The 19830-nt window shown below is 39.7% G+C and overlaps 1 protein-coding gene and 1 long non-coding RNA gene across 3 annotated transcripts in view; both read left to right on the plus strand.

Annotated features, from left to right (window-relative positions):
* Positions 1-19830, plus strand: part of LOC118110237 (NT-3 growth factor receptor) — a 117029-nt gene that overhangs the window by 40955 nt on the left and 56244 nt on the right. For both annotated transcript variants that reach the window (XM_035157931.2, XM_035157932.2), the window contains exons 4-6: positions 12498-12569; positions 15365-15519; positions 19656-19798. In XM_035157931.2, the coding sequence (XP_035013822.1) occupies positions 12498-12569; positions 15365-15519; positions 19656-19798 (370 nt within the window). The remainder of the gene's footprint in view (positions 1-12497; positions 12570-15364; positions 15520-19655; positions 19799-19830) is intronic.
* LOC118110238 lies at positions 16510-18064 on the plus strand. Its single transcript, XR_004696897.2, has 2 exons — positions 16510-16755; positions 17483-18064. It is a non-coding gene; the product is annotated as an uncharacterized LOC118110238 (long non-coding RNA).

Genomic DNA, 19830 nt, shown 5'->3' on the forward strand with positions numbered 1-19830 from the left:
CATCTTCCAACATTATTTGTGTGATATCATCTATCAATAAGTACTGCTATCACACAATGTTATGGTAATCAGCTCAAAAAGAAAATATAAACAGGCAGAGAAAATCCTTCTGATTGCCCCAAGAACCAGACAAGACAGTGAATATGTGACTACACACCAGTGGTACATCCTCCTACTTAAGAAAGGTGTCTTGACCACCAGAAGCTCTGGTTTAAATTTACATTTCAGCCATTTGTAAGCCAACTTCCAGATTTCTATTTTTGATCACGTAACCGTCTGAAGTTAAGAGCTACAACTAAATTTCAAAAAGATTTGGTGCAAACAATTTTCACACATATGAAATTCAGGAAGCGGAGAGGCACCTGAATGCTATCATCTTCCACCCGACACAAAACACATAGAGCAGAGCTGGACGCCACCGCCCCAATGGCTGCAGACTCTGCTCCGGCTCTGGCCACTGCTGCAAATTCTCCTGTTCCAGCCATTACTCCTGCCCTGACCCTGACTACTGTGATGGAAATCTGAAAATACAAGAGGCTGGAACACCAAATTTGTCTTTGTGTATTTTAATAGGGGCTTTCTGCAGAAAGGATCAACACAGAGAGTCACAGGGATCTCAGAGTGAAGATGCAGAACAGTCAAATGCAAGGATCTTATATAGGAGAACCAAGGTAGTTTGCCTGAGCCAGTTCAGACTGGTTCTGTAGGCGCAGTTTGAAACAGGAATCAAAACACAGAAAACTGATTTACATATGTTTTCTTTGGAGATAGAGCAGACATAAATTCAGTTCTTTGGAGAGTAAATAAGTGATAAAAAGATCATATAGTTTTCAAGTCATACACAGTTCAGATCATAAACAGTTCAGGTCATAAATGTATTTAGACAGGTTATATATGTATTTAGACAGGTCATAAAAGTCTTTAGACAGGTCTGCAAAAACTTACTTTTCAACCACACTTAGTTATTTTTCCACTACATTTCCCCCCTTTTTGTCATTTATGACAACATAAGAGAATGCACAACTACAGCAAAAAATCTAATACATCAATTCACAAGTATTCTAAATGCATCATCACCAATACTGTAGGAGAAAGCAAACTGCTGTTGTTGTGGACACAGGCATTCTGACATGTAGATTTACAATCCTGTGTCACCCTCGCGTTGAATGGGGTCATAAAAGGTTGCAGAAGGAAGCAAGGAGTCATAAGGCCTGACTGAGGAGCTGGCCCAATATCCAGTTTCAACCACACGTAGTTATTTTTCCACTACACTACTAAATCCGAAACATGAATTCCTTCCTCTGGCTGGGAACCCACACCCATCTCCATCACCTGAGTCCCTAGTGTGCACACCTGGCTGATTCTTGTTAAAAAAGCATGCCAGTTATTCCTGGCACAGGTAAATATTTGCCAATGCCCTTAAAAGGCTATGAGACTACAGGGCTGTGCTCACATGCAAAAATCACAAAAATACATCAAGAATGCCTGGAGAAAAATTTAAAGACAGTGTCACACCAGACAGCAAGCTGTTATATTTAGTAGTGACAAGTGTATATAAAACATCACAAATACAATACATGGGATGAAGAAACACGTTCAGTGAAAGCTGTATTGTGAAAAAGTGACACAGTTGATGGAATAAAAAAATGTTTTTTTTTATCCCAAATCTGACGTCAAAAGAAATATTGTCAAACATTGAAGAGAGTGGAGGAAGGGAGGGGACAGGCTATCCCAGAGTGTATATATACAGTATAACAATCATATACTAAAATAACGAATACAACAATATTATAAAATAAAGCCTACATCAAATTCACCACACATTCATGAACCAATCAGACAAAAATCATACATAGCATTAGAAACTAGTTCATATAAACTCACACATTCACATAGCAGCTGAACAGGAAATAGGCACCCCAATCGTACAAATTAAATACAGAAAATCAGGCAAAGGCCTGTGAGAAAAGAAATGTTTGAAGTTTGCTTTTAAAAGTTGACACTGTTGACATGACAGACCTTTGGTCAGCAGGCAGCTTGTTCCAGAGAACATGACCACGGTTACTGAAGGTGCCTTCGCCAGACATAAATCTGAGTTTGGCTGAGAGCACTGCTGACCTGAGAGGCCTAACCCAATTGTATCCAGTGAGCAAGTCAGAAATGTATTGTGCAGTTAAATCATTAAGTGCTTTGAAAACTAACAGGATTTTGAAGTGGATTCTGTGATGTTCTAGAAACCAATAAGAGATATTTTAGTAAAGGAGGGATATGTTCAAATTGTTGCGTACCTGTAAGGAATCTGGCAGATGCATTCTGAATTAGCCGCAGATGTCTGACTGTATGTTTTGGTAAACCGGCATATAAAGCATTGCGGTAATCTAGCCTGGTTGAGATGAAAGCATTAACCAATATTTGTGAGTCAAATGGAAAGTTTAAAGTTTTGATATATTATTACAAAACGATCATGCATCACATTGTAGAAAACTCCACGTCACAGAACATTTACCAGGCACATGTATTGTACAGAATTGTATTTATTTTTTGTTATACGTCTGGGTTACTCAAACTCTCTGTGAAAACTTTTTCTGGTGCCATTTTTGTTTAAAGTTGTTTAAAGTGAAAACTGAGTGTTTTGTGGAACTACAAATTCACATGGTTTAATTCCAATCTCACTAACTGTTTTTTCAATCAAACATCATGATGTGGTAAATATGCAAATGAGGAACAGCAATGTAAGACTATGGATTTATTATATTAGACTGTTACTGACAGATAGTGTTACCAATGCTTTTCATTCACCACTGGTAGTGAAGTCATGACTCATCAAGCCAATAATGAAGTGAATGTGAGCATTTACAGTTTCAGTCCGAGTTTTAAAACTTAAGCAGAGCCAAAAGCGTTTCTGTTTTAGGGGCTCAAAAACACTGAAGTTGTGAAGATGCTGGGCGTAAATGTACCAAAATGAATGTGTTTTAAAACTAAAATATATTACTTTGGATGTGGCATTAGATACAAGGAGAAGCTGCCAAAAAGGCAACATAAATTTAGTTGGAGGCATCACCAGATATATTTTCATATTTCAGTGCTTCAATGCTCTACAGGCCTCAAGGTTAATAGGAAAAAAATGAAAATGAAATGGAAGTATAAATATGTCTTGTTTCCACTCCTGTTCTGAGAGGAATATAATAAGGTCCATAATCTCAGCAGCTATGAATGGACAACAGTTGTTCCACCACAAGATGAAAGGAGAGGGAGGACACGGGTGGGGCTGGCATTAAAAGAGAATGTGCAGCAAAGAGACACAGACACAGAAGAGGTGGATTTACATTTTATTAAACATTGTCATTACCAATACCTCTGCCATTATCACTATGCTTCAAGACCTAATAGTACTTCAATCAGGAGAGACTTGATTCACAATTTAACGATGTTTATTTTGACAAATGCACAGAAGTAATGTGAATGTTTATAGTCTTTGGCATTTTAGACCCCTGTGTGATGTCATCAGGATTAGAAGGGGGTGGAGCAGAGCGTCGAACAGGAATACCCCCCGGGGTCTAGACACTGGTGGTGGTTCATCAGTCAATCGATTGTTTGGATGGCCCATATTATGAGCATTGTCCTATTGGACTTCCCTAAGTGTGACATCCTCTGCCCTTAACCCTCAACAACAGTAAGGAAAAACTACAAAAACCTTTTGACAGGGAAAAAGGTAGAAACCTCAGGAAGAGCCACATGCGAGGGATCCCTCTTCCAGGACGGACAGAAGTGCAGTGGATGCCACGAGTAATAGGTACATTGTCAGGCAGTCTTGTAGATTTTTTAGTTCGCAATCAGCTGCCACCATAGTCCACGATCCGTTGTCATGATCCACTGATACTATTGGGATCCATCATCATGGTCCATGATCGCTGCCAACACGATGTGGGATTTAAACAGTCACTGAATGACGGCTGACTGCGGAAGAGAGGAGAAGGGATTTTTAAAGTTTGACAGCTGCTGAATGACCTGATTGGATATTTAGGAACGCCCACGATCAGCTGATCAGTATGCAGGTTTAAGTCTTCCTGACTGAACTTACGCTAAGCTTCATAACTGGTATTGAGAGGTTTCCCGGCGCAGTCTGTGTGGAAGACGCTAACAGCTCTTGGAGTTGCAGAGAGAGAGGAAGACAGCTGCTTGCAGGTTGGGGGATGTAGTGGAAAGAGCCTCATTATGGATCTGCAATAGGCGAGAGGAGTTGAGCATTTCACAACAGTTAATGTACACACTTAAAGGGGACATAGCATGCCCATTTTACCACAAGTTGATATGGTTCCTTGGGGTCTTAATGAAATGTCTGTAACATACTTTGGTCAAAATACCACAAGGATCATTTCAAACAGCACCCTTTTTACCCTGTATAAAACAGCCCTCCACAGAGTGACCTGTTTTGAGTGCCTGTTCCTTTAAATGCTAATGAGCCAGCTCCCCCCTCCCCCCTCTCCCCCCATGATTTTAAACGATATAAATTACATATTTTATATGATATAAATTATCAAATATGCATCCCATACTTTGTATTCCCTTCTGTTGTCCTGGAGTTTTAATTTTCCCAATCACATAATTAAATGTCCCCCTCTGCCCATCCACTACAAGCACACAAGCAGACAGACAGAGAGAGAAAGGGAGTGGGGGGGGCTATGAAGACCATCATTTACCCCCGAACTCCGACATTCAACGGGTACAACAACAAGCGGAGAAAGCAGAATCGCGGGCTGACCTTATATATACAGTCTATGGGGCTGACCAGCGCGGAGAAATGCACGTCCCGTGTGAACAGCCAGGCGGCTGCGCGCTTGAGAACGGCGCTGCGCTGCCTCGCAGCGGCGCTTCCGCGTCCGGCGTAATGAGTGGGGGTCTCTGTGTGTTTGTGCCAGTGTTACAGTAGTACTGAACACTGCGGAAGTCTTCCACACTGCTGGCTGCGTGGTGCTGACACAAATTCCAGCTCACGCATGGGAGAGTGAGCGGTCGCGCCCGAGCAACTGCTGCAGCCTCCCAGTCCCAACGATCCAGACAAATGCCACATGTGAGTGAATCGCGGGCTGACCTTATATATACAGTCTATGGGGCTGACCAGCGCGGAGAAATGCACGTCCCGTGTGAACAGCCAGGCGGCTGCACGCTTGGGAACGGCGCTGCGCTGCCTCGCAGCCTCGCAGCCTCGCTGCCTCCGGTGTAAAACCAGCGTGACGGGGGGGGATGAGGTGGGGGTGGGCCAAGACCATGTAGGGAGACTTCCAGTGCCTTGTTACGACACAAAACCCAGGAAGCTCAATCGAGTCGCTCAAGCATGACGTTTCTGACTTAGAGGAACCATAACAAAACGCGCAAGTGTTTTTTTCCCAGAGTTTTTGGGTTGGTAGACATGCCAGATACCCACATTAACCTGTAGAAGCACTAACAAAGTGGAATTTGCATGCTATGTCCCCTTTAATGTAACAATTATGTCCACAAAAGTGAATTTGTGAACTGAGGAATGATTCAGGAACAACCTGATAGTTGGAATCATCAACAGGGTTCTAATCTCCTGACCTACAGTCACACAGCAAGTCTAAATGGTAACTATTAAATTTGACATCAGTTTTTTGTTTGTATATAGGCTTTTACATGTTTATATGGTGTTCAGTGTACTTACTGTAAAGTATAGGCTAGAAATATAGTGTTGGATTGACCAAGATCCTGAGATACTTAAGTAGCTTTCCTTCGAGCAGCATCTCACTCCAACCCAGGAAGAGCAATGTAATTTTTTGCAGCAGAGAAACATGGCCTTGGAGGGGCTAATTTCTATTTCAATTGGTTAGCTAAGAGTTTACCAGTTTTATTGTCAAGTTCAATGTCGTTGATGTAGTCTTAGAAGATAATATTCTCTTTGTTTGGAGATTTGTTGCTGCTATGTCTGTTTGAGAGGCCGGGGCATCCAGTGTCTTCATCTCCTGCAGAACAAAATGTTCACTGACAGTTGAATTGAGGAATATGCTATTAGTCTGCCTCTTAAAACTACTTTTTCTGTTCCTAAGAAGTGCATGTGGTTATGTCTGTGGTGTTGTTGGTTCCTTTGAAACTTTCCTCAGTGTTACGTCCCAAAGACGTCTAGGGCATGAGGGACAAACAATAAAAAAATAAACCGGGCAAAAACAAGAAACCAGTAGGATGCGTTCAAATAAAACCAGTATTTTATTTAATAACTGTAGGGTGAACACAAAACGTCCTTCCCAAAACGGAAGGGCAAATAAGAAAAAACGGAAGACAATCTCCAACTAAAAACAAATGAACCTTGGAAACAATACACAACGAAACACCTACTACTGCACACTGGAAGTCCCCACGCAGCTTTTCCACACTGCCGCTTGGACCACTGGCGACAGCTGACGCTCTGCTCAGGGTTTTATCTGCCACTCCTTGATTTCAGTGTGGCTTCAGCTGGGCCAGTGGAGGTGCTAAAAGAGCACACACCTGGAGGAGATGAGAGAAAGAGAGAGAAACAAAACACCCCCTCCCATAAGAACAAACCCCTCCCCGTTAACTGTTCACATAATTAACCTACTACCACCTTACCAATCATTATATGATTTTTTTTGTCACGTTTTCATTTTTAGATTTTCTGTTTTAAGGGACATTAATCCATTGCTGTTATTAATTAATATTTTCCTCTGTTTTATTTGAACCAGGTCAAAGGTCAATGAACGCCTGTCATTGCTTTGTCTTTACTGAAGTGAGACTTTTCCTGTAATTTATGTTTCTTGAGTTTATTTCTCAAAAAAAAAAAAAAAATTGTCCGTAGATGAGGTTTTGTCCTTATTTTCTATAAAATTTGAAACTGTAATGCTATGAAAAGAACGCCTCGACCATGATTTTCCCTTAAGACTTTACAATTTCAATCAGCATGGCCTCACCCACGGGATAGCGCATCAGCTACCACATTGTCTGCTCCTCTCTTATGCTTGATATTGATGTTGTATGTTGTATGTTGTAAACACTACAATTTGGCACATCCCCTAACACACACCGCATCAGGCGCTGAAAAGTGGCATGTGCATTTTTCATGCCGAAGGCCATTACATTGTACTGCATGAAAGCATCAGGGGTAACAAATGCTGAAATGTCAGCTGCACGCTGAGTCATGGGAACTTGCCAGTACCCTTTGAGTAAATCTAACTTTGAAATGCACACAGCTGGCCCAGCCCTGTCATCCATGCGGGGCAAAGGAAAAGAATCTGACACAGTAACAGCATTTACCTTTACCTTACCGAAAATCAATACAGAAACGAGGAGTTCCATCCGACTTAGGTGCCAATACACATGGAGAACTCCAGGGGCTGCAGCTGGGCTTGGCAAGACCATTTTCTACTAAATAGCTGACCTCTTTCTTCATGGCCTCTCTCTTAGCTAGCGGACAACGGTAAGCATGCTGTTTACTAGGGGTAGCATTACTCACGTCAATATCATGCACCAACACATTGGTGCGAGACGGCACGTTCTTCACCACAGAAGGATATGTGTGAAGCAAGTTAATCACATCCTGTTTCCGATGTGCAGAAAGATAAGACAATTGGTGGTTTATAGTAGACAGAAACTGAATTAGCTAGCCCACCACACTGATGACCATCACAGGGTGTCACCAAATCAGACTTCAACTCAGGTTGAACACATTTGAGAGAACCCCCTACCACAGCAATGTCTGAGGTCTTCTCTGGCTTTTTCTGTGGGACTAATCAAGGATTATTAGGGCCCGAGCACTGACAGTGCGAAAGCCCTATTGCAGTGGTCGCCAACCCCTCGTTCGCGATCTATCGGTCGATCTCGCAGTCTTCACTTTTGATCCCCGAACTCTCTGGACTCACCGGCTGTCGTTGCGCTGCAGATCAGCTGTGTTTCGGTTGTCTGTTTTTCACACTCGCTGTGTGTCCGCTCCTGGCAGCGAAGCTGCGGGTTTCTCTCCTGCATTTCCTTCAAAAAATTCGGTTTATGTACTAAACTAAACACCAGGACTCTACGGTATGAAGATGCGCATCTTCCGGTCTGTCTATAACAACCAAAGCGCTGTGTTGTGCCATAATGCATCAAACGTGATACCATGAAATGGTGTGCCTTTGGCATTCAATAAATTTGGTTATCAAAATAAAATATTAAATAATAACTTTAATTGATTAAAGTTACCTCGGGGCAACACCCTTCAAAGGAAGGAAAAAGATAGCCAATTTATTGAATAAGTCTCATAAAAGTACTAACTACAAATTTGGAACTCTGATTAACAATTAAATTAATAACTATAACCAAAATTACCATATAGATAGTTAGCTAAGTTGAAGGATATGGAGTTCTTGACAGTGTAGAGGTTGGCAAAATTCACTTATGCAACATTAATGAAAAAACATTTGTGAAAGAAAAACATTTATTATGAATATAATAAAGTATAAAAACACAAATTACTAACGGTGTAATTGCTAAACAAAGATAGGTATGTGTGTATACATGTGTGTGTGTGTCAGCGTGCTTTCAAGATGGTGGCTGGCCAAAGAGATAACACCCTTTTCCCCCCAATGTGCTCCCCAAAATGGCTGCTGGCCACTTTGAAGATAACACCCTTCCCCCCCTATTGTCTTTACGACATGTAGCAGGAGTCAGAGCTAATTAGGTGAAGGAATATGCATGTGTCTGTGTGTGTGCCAAATTAGACAAAGTTACTAGATTGGAATGCAACGAAAGACTGTGAAGAGCATAACCGACTAACATTACTTTCTCAATAACTTGTAACCACAATATCCCAACACCACAAATCAAACTTATAAACGTCACACAGAATCAAATAAACAGTCTTGCTTAGCCTAGTATAATTATTAAGCCCAGTTGTGTTACCCGTCTGTGGAAAGGGGAAAAAGGAAGTTGCTGTGCAGTTCGAAGTTTTGTGTCGTCTTGCTGGTTTCTGTTGAGCTGTGTAGCTCAGTTGCTGGTTGAAGTTTTCAAGCAGGACATCGAGTCGCTGCTTGAAGGGTTGGTAGAGCTTGGAGGGCGAGGAGGTTTCCTTGGTGAGATGAGCTGGAAGCTGCACCTTTGTGCTCCTCTCGAAGAGTTGGATGGGAAGAGAAGATGTGAGCTGGAGAAGAGGCTCGACAGCCTTCCCTCCTGTGGAAGGATTGTAGGACGAGGGCAGAAGAGACAGAAGAGGGGGAGACCAGGCCTTATATTGGCCCGGTGACCTCACAGGTCATGGGGTCCAGAGTGACCAATGGGAGTTGAAACCTGTGTCCCTGGGGGGGGGTTTCACACCTCTGTGTGACATTGATGCCCTCTGGGAGACTGAGTTCCTTGCTCTGGTTTTTGATGGCCCCTGGGAGACTGAGTCCTGGGGGAACATGCGGCTTCAGGCTTTTGACTGAACATGTGACACCGAAGTGTTGTCTCACAAAAAACCATGGCCCAACAGCCGTTAGAACAAATGAATAGATTCCGAAAGTGAAACGCTGGAGTGCTTTTACTTTGAAACGGGTTCGGGAAGTGTTGTAAATACATTTGTGTCATAAACAGATAAACACTGTGGTTCACAGCAGAATAAACAGAGACAATTTTCTTTCACCTGAGTTTTAATGTTTATCTGATGAATGTATGTCACAAACGTGTGATGGTTGCAACACTTTCTGTATGCCTTTTCAAAATAGAAACACTCCAGTGTTTCTGTTGACGGAATCCATTCCCTTGTTTACAATTTTTTCTTTATTTTGAAATATTTGCAGGAGCGGAAGATGCTTGGCTTTATACTGTATGGACATATTCAAGTGAAAGCCTATATGTAAAAACATTGCGCTGCAGTAGCAGCTCCTCTGCAGAACATATTGTTGAACTGAGAAACTAAATATTGTGCATTGAACAGCTGCTATAAATATGAATTGATATTAATGTGAATATTGTGCATTGAACATATAAAGTTGCACAACTGCCTTTTTTTGTGTATATTTATGCTCGTAAATTCAGCCTTTAACAGAAATTACAAAAAATTCTAAATATGACCCTCCTAAGTGGTTTTTTTGGAAGATATCGGGGTTGTACATCTCGGCTTATGTTTGGAATTTTAAAGAGTGATCTTGGACTTGAGAAGGTTGGTGCTTTCTTGTTTGATTATTCAGGCAAATTGATTGCATTTTTGATGGCTTGAACATAGTCAAAAACTCACCAAACTTTTATGCATTCTGGAGTAATAGGAAAGGGGCGTGGGAAAATGGCTCAACAGCGCCCCCTAAAAGGCAGCAATTCCGTCTGGTTTAACCGATCTTAACGAAATTTGGTACACATGTGTATCATGACTGGATAAAAAAAAAAAGTCCCAGGCACCAATTTGATTAACGCAACAGGAAGTAGGCCATTTTGGATTTAGTGGCCATTTATGCAGTTTTCCAGTGTTGTGTATTTTAACAAACTCCTCCTAGAGCTTTCATCAAATCAACTTCAAATTCACTGAGTGTCATCTCAACAACAAGGAGATGAAAAGTGCTTGGGCCCGCCCAGTGCTGCTTCGCAGCCCTAGTCTTGACCACTCATGTTCAAAATACTACATAAAATCTTGGTCTTTCAGAAGTGAGGTATTAAAGCACCATCTAGGTGGTAGATGTGGCTCTGTTCCTGTTAATAATTTAAGGGTGATTTGAGATTGATCTGAGATAATAATTTGATTCTTTTACTCGTGTGTGATCAGTTATTCATGAAGCAAAAAAGTCAAGGTGAGAGTGTTTTTTCTGATATGAGGTGTAGTACGAATATTCTCGTCTGGGTTGTGTAGTCTCCAGATATCGGTAAGTCCACCCACATATATAGTTTAATTAGAGATATAGATTAATAGGGTATGTGGGTGGTTGAAATTGAGGAGCGATCAAGAGCTGGATTAATACACAGCCCTGTCAATACAGTCATCCATGCGGGGCAAAGGAAAAGAATCTGACAAGAATCTCCTCCTAAAATGATGTGAGAGTTGGAGAAGTTGGCTAATTCTGAAATAAATGAATGGAAGGAGGTGGGGGAGTCAATGTTAGGGGCCATAAATACTGGCTATTGTTAAAGGGATAGTTCTATAAAAAAATGAAGATTCACTCATTATCTGGGGTGGTCTCATTTTATTTTCCATCTATATACTACCCCTTGGCAACATCAAAAATAATGGCAACATCAAAAATAATGTCTACTTTCAGTCTACTTTCTTTCACTGATGCAGGGATTCCACAAACATCTGGTTGGTCTGTTTGTGGAATTTGTTATTTCTGTTGTCACAGAACAGATATCCTCCCTTTTTAATATCCTGTGCGATATCAGGAATCTGATCTGTGAAGGTTCTTCATGATTAACTGACATTGTCTGCTTCTAGCAGCTACACAGCAGCAATAAGGGTTCTTCACAAATTCTTTCTGAATGAGGTTTCATCTTCTAAGCCATTAGCTCACTCGCCAGAAAGCAAGTGTTGTTAAAATTGCCTATTGAGCACCAAACTCTTCCAAAGATCATTATATTTATCTTCAGAGCAGATGCTCTTTCAAATATTGAGTTTAGCTGCACCTTTTTCATCACTGAACATTCCCATAAACTATTGACACTCTGGCTTATCTTTATCTTTTATCTTTTATCAGAAAGTGCAACATTTTGCATCTCCTTTTCACCTGGTAATAAACTGTTACAGATCACACCATTGACAAGAAAAGAGTTTCAGATTTTGCTGTGGTCAGCTCCACTCTTCTGCTGCACTTTGGAAGATCTGTGCAGTGTTTCCCATTAATAACCCAGATGGTGACATTCCACTTCTCACTTCTGCAGCAGCTGCACGGAGCACACACTTTCACTTCACTTAATAATAGCAGTATCAGAATATTGATAACTAGCATTGCACAAATCAGAGATTTTTTGATTAGTGAATGCAGACGCCACTACTGAAACACACAAAATTTAACCAAATAGGTTTTTATGAAAACAGATGTTGGGGATTGTGGACAAATTATGTAATCAGTATGAGCCTGAACACCACAGATTATCAGTAACACAGACTGTCCTGGCAGCCCTACTGTATGTAAAATAGGTATAATATTTGTGTTATTTATGCTTGCTGTTATGTTATTATTATTTATACTATATATTTTTATGCTATTTTCTTGTATTGCAGAAAATAATGAAAATATTTACTAGCATTGCTTTGTCTTTTATTAGTGTTTTGGTTCTGAGTAGCTTTTTTGTATCTATGAATTGTCTCACAAATAAACACCAAGAATATTTTTCAGTTTATTAGAAATAATGAATGAGTTACAATTAATGAATGAATGAGTTACAGGAGCTATAATTAAACAATTAGACACCAGGACTGTTATCTCTGCTGAATACCTCTGACATAGACACAACAATAAATGATTAGTGTATCATCGCTGAGCTGAAGTTTCTGACATCCATCTTATTTTCTGTCTCTTTCTCACTCTCTCCCTCAGAAACCTGTCCAAGAATCCCATGTTGTCCACATTATCCTGGCAGATCTTTGAACCTGTGCAGCTCTTTGAACTGTAAGTCAACCTTCCTTAAAGACCATTGTCTCATTAATCAGCAGAGTTAAGGAGATTAATCTGAGGTTTTCTTCAGGACTGGATTTTCATCAACATAATAAACCAGTGGTTACAGATACGAGTTTGTCTGAGTTTTGAAGCCACTGTCTATTTGTGTGACACATCAAGTTGCATTCTCATCACAACTTATCTTAAAGTTCTTTGTAGAAAAGTGAATAATCAAGGCTAACTAGTTGTAGGAAACATGACACACACACACACACACACACACACACACACACACACACACACACACACACACACACACACACACACACACACAACCAAGAAGATGCTATATGAACTGATCCTTACTGCCAGGCCTTGTTCACAGAAACCTATTGACTTGAATACATTATTACATACATTTGCCTACATATACAGTACTCTTTTTGGGGGGGTTCAAATAGCCAAAATTACATATTGGCTCCTTTCAATGCGATGTGTAATGTAGCCCAAAATATCCACCTGTATTAGGGACAAAAAAAACCAGACGGTTTGTGTCCTGCAAATGTAATATCAGATTTTTTCCAAATACTTTAGCAGGAGGAAGAGTGAATAAGTGGTTGCTGTGGCAACAGACAATTTACCAAGAGCAATGTAATTCTCTCTTTGCTACAATACACATTGTAGAACAGATGGAGGATTATAGTTGATTAATGATGCAACACAGAAAAACATGTTCCGAATTAAATGAGTGATCTATTATCTTAGAAAAAGTTAAAACATGAATTAGGGTGAATTTGGGGTTTGTGGGACACCTAAACTCCAGTCTGTGTTTTCCCTTGTTCTAACAAAATTCTGTCAACCAGACTTTTACTACTTTTAGTTGTTCCACTTTATCAAATATGATTGATAATGTGGGACACCATGCTTTGGGTAATCTGCGACAGTCACTCACATTCTCTAAATAGGGAAATATGCATTTAAAGACTTCCTGAAGTAAAACTAAAAAGATAAACAAAAGAGATATAGCATATGGTCTACAGTTGTCAGACAGGAGTTAATGGTAAATACAGTCCATCCCTGCCTGTTTGAACTGATTGTCTGGTTAGCTCACTAGCACATAATCAGTTCGCGCTCTTGGACTGAGATGTTCCAAAATAACAGTGTCTGTCCTGTGGTCTGCAGCCATTGGTTTCACCAAACATGTAGAGAAAACAATGGGATGATCAATGATGATGGTCTCTCACCTTCTGTTTGTTCCCTGAGTAGCCCCAATAGACTTTTTTTTTAAGAAGATCCATTTTCTTAGTAATTTTCTTAGTAGTTTTTTCATAATGCTTTAAAAAATTTGGTAATATTGATCCAGGTGATGTAGTTGTTTTTTTTGGGCCCATTAAAATTGTCCCAGATTACAAAGTGACCTGTCCCAGATTATCAAATTCAGGCTTAATTTTCTCTTTTGGCACAAAGAACACTTAAAGCTGTGCCATGTGTCCTCTGAGTATGCTATCTCCATTGTTTCTTATGGTATGGTTAGAAAACAGGATTACACAAAGCTATAATATGTTGATCTAACATGATAAATCATAGAAGTAAAATTGCAAAAAATGTCCCAGATTACCAGATTTCACCCACAGACTAATTCCACAAACATCTTTCTATATTTATGTGGAATGCATATCTCGCGAACCGTTCATCTAATTGACTTCACACTTGTCATTTGTAATGTAAATTGTCCAAGAAAGTGCAGTCCTGGAAGAACAACAACTCATCACTGGCCAAGAAAGGTCAGCAGCGCCTCTACTTCCTCCGTAAACTGAAGAGAGCAAGAATTGAGAGCCGCCAACCGCAGGAGCCTTCAGTGCACCGTGAATGCAGCTGAGAGGATCACCAGTGCCTCACTCCCCTCCCTCCAGGACATCTACAACACCTTCCTAGTCCACAAAGCCACAAGCATTGTGAGCGACCCAACCCCCTTTTCAGTTTTCTTCCATCTGCAAAATGATTCTGGAGCCTCCGTGCTGGTTCCAACAGACTGCAAAACAGCTTCATCCACCAGGCTGTCAGGATGCTGAACTCTCGCCCCCAAGGACTTTATCATTCCTCCACCCCCCCCCCACAACCACCATCAACTGATCTCTAACCCCTCCATCTCTAGAAGCAAAGACTGCACCCCCCACCAGGAACCTGCACCCAGCTACCCCTGTAGACTGCTGTCTACATATATGTTTACACTGGGGATCAGAGAGCAATGGCATTTCAATCCTGTCTATGTCCTGTACATATTGCAGAATTGACAATAAAGTTGACTTTGACTTGATAGCAAGCTATAGAAACTGGCTACTTCCAGACTAGTAAAGGTAGTAGTTAATCAATTTCAACTTAATTTTAATTAACCCAATAAAAGATGGATTATTTGCAGAGTGAACCATTCTAGCAGAATGAACCCATCACCGTACCCTGATGTGCACCTCCCCAAAAATGTAATAATGCATTGAGGCGACGCACACCGCAAGAGCTGTGATCCGCTTGGTAGCATCGCATTTCCGGCAGACAGTATTTCTGGATTCTCCTGCTTCATCTCACTCGTTTTAACGGTCGTACAGACCATGACCTGGACCTGTTAAACTCATCGCCATTATTTAATCTAGCAAGAATTTCTGGAATGAATTTTGTTAGCAATGATATGTTGTACTTAAAGGGATTTGACATGACAAACATGCCTTATTCTTGTGTAAAAGGTTTGATTGGTTTGGCATGTAGCTCATGAGATTTTGTTAATACTGTCAATGCTCTTCTTTTCTCTCCAGTCATTTAGAGGAGGTGGTGTTCACCTGCGGCTGTGAGATCCGCTGGCTGCAACTATGGCAACAGAGAGGGGAGGCAGGTCTAAGCAGCCAACAGTTATATTGTGCTGATGGCTACGGGAAGATAATGTTGCGTGATATGAACATTAGCAGTTGTGGTAAGTTTCAAGTAGGGCTGCACCTAACGATCATTTTTTTGGTTAATCGATTAATCTAACGATTATTTTTTTTACGATTAATCGATTAATCTAATGATACATTTTTGGATTAATCTAACGATACATTTTTGGATTACTCTAACGATTCATTTTTATTAATCGATTAATATATTTGTTGAAGTAGTCTAGTAGTTGTATCAATGTCTATATGAAGTCAAAAACTGACAAATAAAATAAAGTAAGTATAATTCAATAGTATGTCAACAATGTTTATTATACATTTTTACACTGAGCTGAAGTGTACTCTAATAATAAAATAAATATTATTTTCTCATTTCAACTCAAATCTAAAAATAAAGGGGTTTTGAAAAAGGCATCTTAAAATAAAATGCTTAAGTTTAGAAAAAATAAACAAAACGATGTAGTTTGAGTTTCCCCATTTCTTCTTTTTTCTTAATATATAACTACATTTCACATATAAACAATCTCAACTAACATAACAACTACACAGCTTTAACTTTCCTCTTTGTTCACACTTTCTCTGGTTAAGTGAAGTGAACTCTACTGTGTGCTGCCCGGATTCACTACCATAAATGCAGAAAAAAGTGCGCAGGATAAAATAGACACGGTCCGTCAAAATCTAATACAAGCGTCTGGGTCTGTATAGAGCGCCTTCTGGGTCTGGTCCGGACCGCGGTCCTACTATTGGTAAACAATATTTAGATCATCGGGGGGCATTTAAATAACTTAAAACACAAGCCATAATCAGGGGAAATCCCTGCCAGATATAGAAGACACTGACTCTGATTTTTAACAAAATGATTCTTAACTGCATGATTTGGAAGTAAATCAGTCTCATCAGATTTTGATATTTTAAAGCCTTTGAATTCCTAGTTCCAAGTATAAGCAATAGATGGTCTCACATCGAACCAAACCTCTGGCCAATTAAGTCATGTTCCAGTGGTCATGTGACACCTGAGACGGGTAAGACGAGAGAGAGATTCACCCATAGACTGTATTTATAATTCAGCTTTATTTACATCGTGTTCACTCAGTTCTCTGACATTTACTATGTTTCTGTGGTTATCAGTCACTGGAGAAGGTTTTTACACCGACATCTTTATTAGGGCCCGAGCACAGTGTGAGGACCTTATTGATTTAGCTTTGTGTTCATCGGGTTTAAGGACTGTTCTCCAGTAACAACAGACACAGAGGAGCTGATATCCGGTTTGTTCAGTGAGTAAACTCTTGTTTTATTAAAGTTTTATAGTTTTTAACTTCACATATGTTCTCTATTCTCCACGAAAGTTACTGTGTGTTTCTATGTGTTCTGACCGGAGAAGAGGAAACTGTTAGCATGCTAGTTACTGTCCCAGTGAGTGTGAAGTACGATGCTTACCAAGCTAGCTAGTTAGCTGATAGCTTTGCAATGCTAAGGGTTAGGGTTAACCCTAACCCTAATGCTGGGCCTATCAGTTCCCTCAGGGCTGCTACCCTGAGTTTACCAGGTGTTAAAGTTAAGCTCAATAAAGATGTAAATTTAAAAAGTCCATGAGGATGTGTTGATAGTTCAGTTTAACATGATGTTTAGGTAACTTCTTACATGTGGTTAAACAGTAGCATTAGCTTTCTGTGTTCTGTTGGAATTACATGCTGTGTGTCTACAGTTAATCAGGTAAAAAGTTGTGTGTAAATCTATGTGGTTATTTATTGAAGCTGTCAGATTATACTGACTGTGTAGGAAAAACAGACAGTAAGTTAACTACATTACATTCAGTTTTATGATTTCTCCTGGGCTGTGGATGTTGGATTTCTTGGCGCCACTGTCTTTATTTCTACTTTAATCTGATTATTTAATTCTGATGTGATAATGTCTGATTGTTACTAACATTCATTAATTATTTTACTATTTCTCTCTGATGATGTGCTTTTGTATGCTTTAAATCATCCATGAATCTACCAGAGGCTGAAGGACCGAAGCTTAAGTTTTTGATGATGACATGAAACAACTGGACTTCATCCAACGATCAGATGACTGGAAAGAAGACCTCATGTATGGAGCAGAATATTTGATGCCATTCTTCAGGATGTTGAGGAGAGAGACTGGATATCAACATCCTTAATTCTTTAATGAGATGTGTCAATAAACCACCTTCAGTTTCCTCTGAGATAACAGACCAACAGAACTTTGAGTTTGATTCTCTATATTCTCAGATTCAGTTTCTTACCTTTTACTTAATTTCTGCTGTTTTTAGAGGTGGTAGTAACATTTTAAAAATATAACTTGCAAATTATTCATCCAGAAGTAGTACTTCAGCAGTCACAACCTTCAAATGTAAGTGTTTACCAATGTGACATGAAGAGTCCTCAATTGTTAACAGCTGCAACTGTACAACCTGAAGTTCACCTGGATTAATTGTGACTTCTATAACAAATGTTTACTGCTGTTTAGTCTTTAAAAATATGTATTAGATATACGTGATTAAGTGTTTACTCAACCTCTGATATTTATGATTAAACCGTACCGAGTACATTTTCCATTGACTACAGATGACTTGCCTGGTCTTTGCACATTTACCCCTTTCTTCATAATAAATCAAACAGACACTGGTGAATTAATGTTTTCAGGCATAAAATGTTGTCAAAAGACACATAAGCAAAGTAATAACTCGTATCCTAACTATCAATGATTGATTTTATTAAAACCAGAATGTAGAAGGCCTGTAATTAATTTCAAATTCCAATAACACGTTCATCAAAGTGTTCTTGTATTATTATAATATTGTGCATGTTTCTGCTGTGACTTTTTACCAGATATGCTCCGAAGAACCATGAGTAGTGAAACAGTTTCATAGATAACTTTATTGCACGTTAAACTATACATTCATTTATAATCCAACAATAAATGTAATATAGTTATGGATCAAGGTAAACATGATCTTCAATGTAAGAAGATTAATCTCTAGTGCTTAATATTCAGTAAGTATAATTTAAAGTAGAAAAGTTAGAATTGAGAAAGTTGTAAAGTAGTATTTCATATAAATCTTACAGCACTTGATGCAGTCGTCTGTTTACTGTAAGAGTAAAGTCCAAAGACTGGAGGAACACAAGCTGCTCTTACATTTAAAATGTTTAACAGTGTTTAGTTAGACTAATGATGTTGATGGAGAAAAATACAAAAGTCCAGAAGCCATTATTCATCAAAGTTCATGTAGCAGTTCCCATGTGTCTCTTTGTGTTCTGCAGATTAAAACAGTGTTAGAAAATATTTTAACTATTTAACATTAGCTCACACACTCACTTCAGCTACAACTCTGAAATATGTGGATATGTGCACCACTGGATTTTTAAACATGAACATACATCAGATGATGGAAGCTAACTGTGTTAGCAGCTAGTTCTCAGTGCAGTCGGGAGCACAGTGTAAGGGGGCCCACTCCTCAAATTGAGAGGTCAGAGGTCAGACCCAGCTCCTCCTTTTTGTGAAACAATCGATTGCTTATCCTTGGTATCCCTGATGTTTAATCTGAATTTTAACATTCGAATTTTGGCATCTGAATTTAACACTTGAATTTGAGCAACTTGAATATGTACTAATATATACATTTTTGATTCTGAATTTAAGAACATTGAAAAAGGAGCAAATCAAACAAACACTAAGTTACTTCATGTACTGATCAGGTGCTGATAAGTAGTATTGAGTTTATTAGTTAAAGTAAGAGCAGAGTGGAGGAGGACACAGAAACTCCAGCTCGGTACAAACCAACTGCAGCTTCTGCTCTGATCACTGAGCTGCAGCTTCTGCTCTGATCACTGAGCTGCTGTGACTCAACAAAGTCACTGAACGGCTGCTTTACGGTAACGAGCTCTGATCTCACTGCATGTCTCAGACTGAGCGAGTGAGTGGGGGCGGGGCCCCAGGGCCTGTGTGTATGTGTATGTGTAAATGTCATCTTTTGAAAAACATCATTTTGAAATAAGTAATTGTATTTATTTATTTAAGTAAATGGATTCAGTTATATATTTATATTGTGCTATATTTATATATTTATTGCCATATATTTTTTATTTCAGGGTTTATCTCATAGCCATATTTAGATGGAGTTACATTATCTGTCATGTGCCTTCTCTCTCAGATTTGCCAGATATCAGTGTCAGCCACAGCAACCTCACAGTTATCGAGGGTGATCATGTAACTGCAACCTGCAATGGCTCTGGATCCCCATTACCTGAGGTGGACTGGCCTGTGAATGGCTTACACTCCATAAATGCACAAGAGGTAGGGAGCACACACACACGCTCGTGCATATG

The sequence above is a fragment of the Hippoglossus stenolepis genome, chromosome 5, assembly GCF_022539355.2.
Source record: "Hippoglossus stenolepis isolate QCI-W04-F060 chromosome 5, HSTE1.2, whole genome shotgun sequence".
Taxonomy (NCBI): domain Eukaryota; kingdom Metazoa; phylum Chordata; class Actinopteri; order Pleuronectiformes; family Pleuronectidae; genus Hippoglossus; species Hippoglossus stenolepis.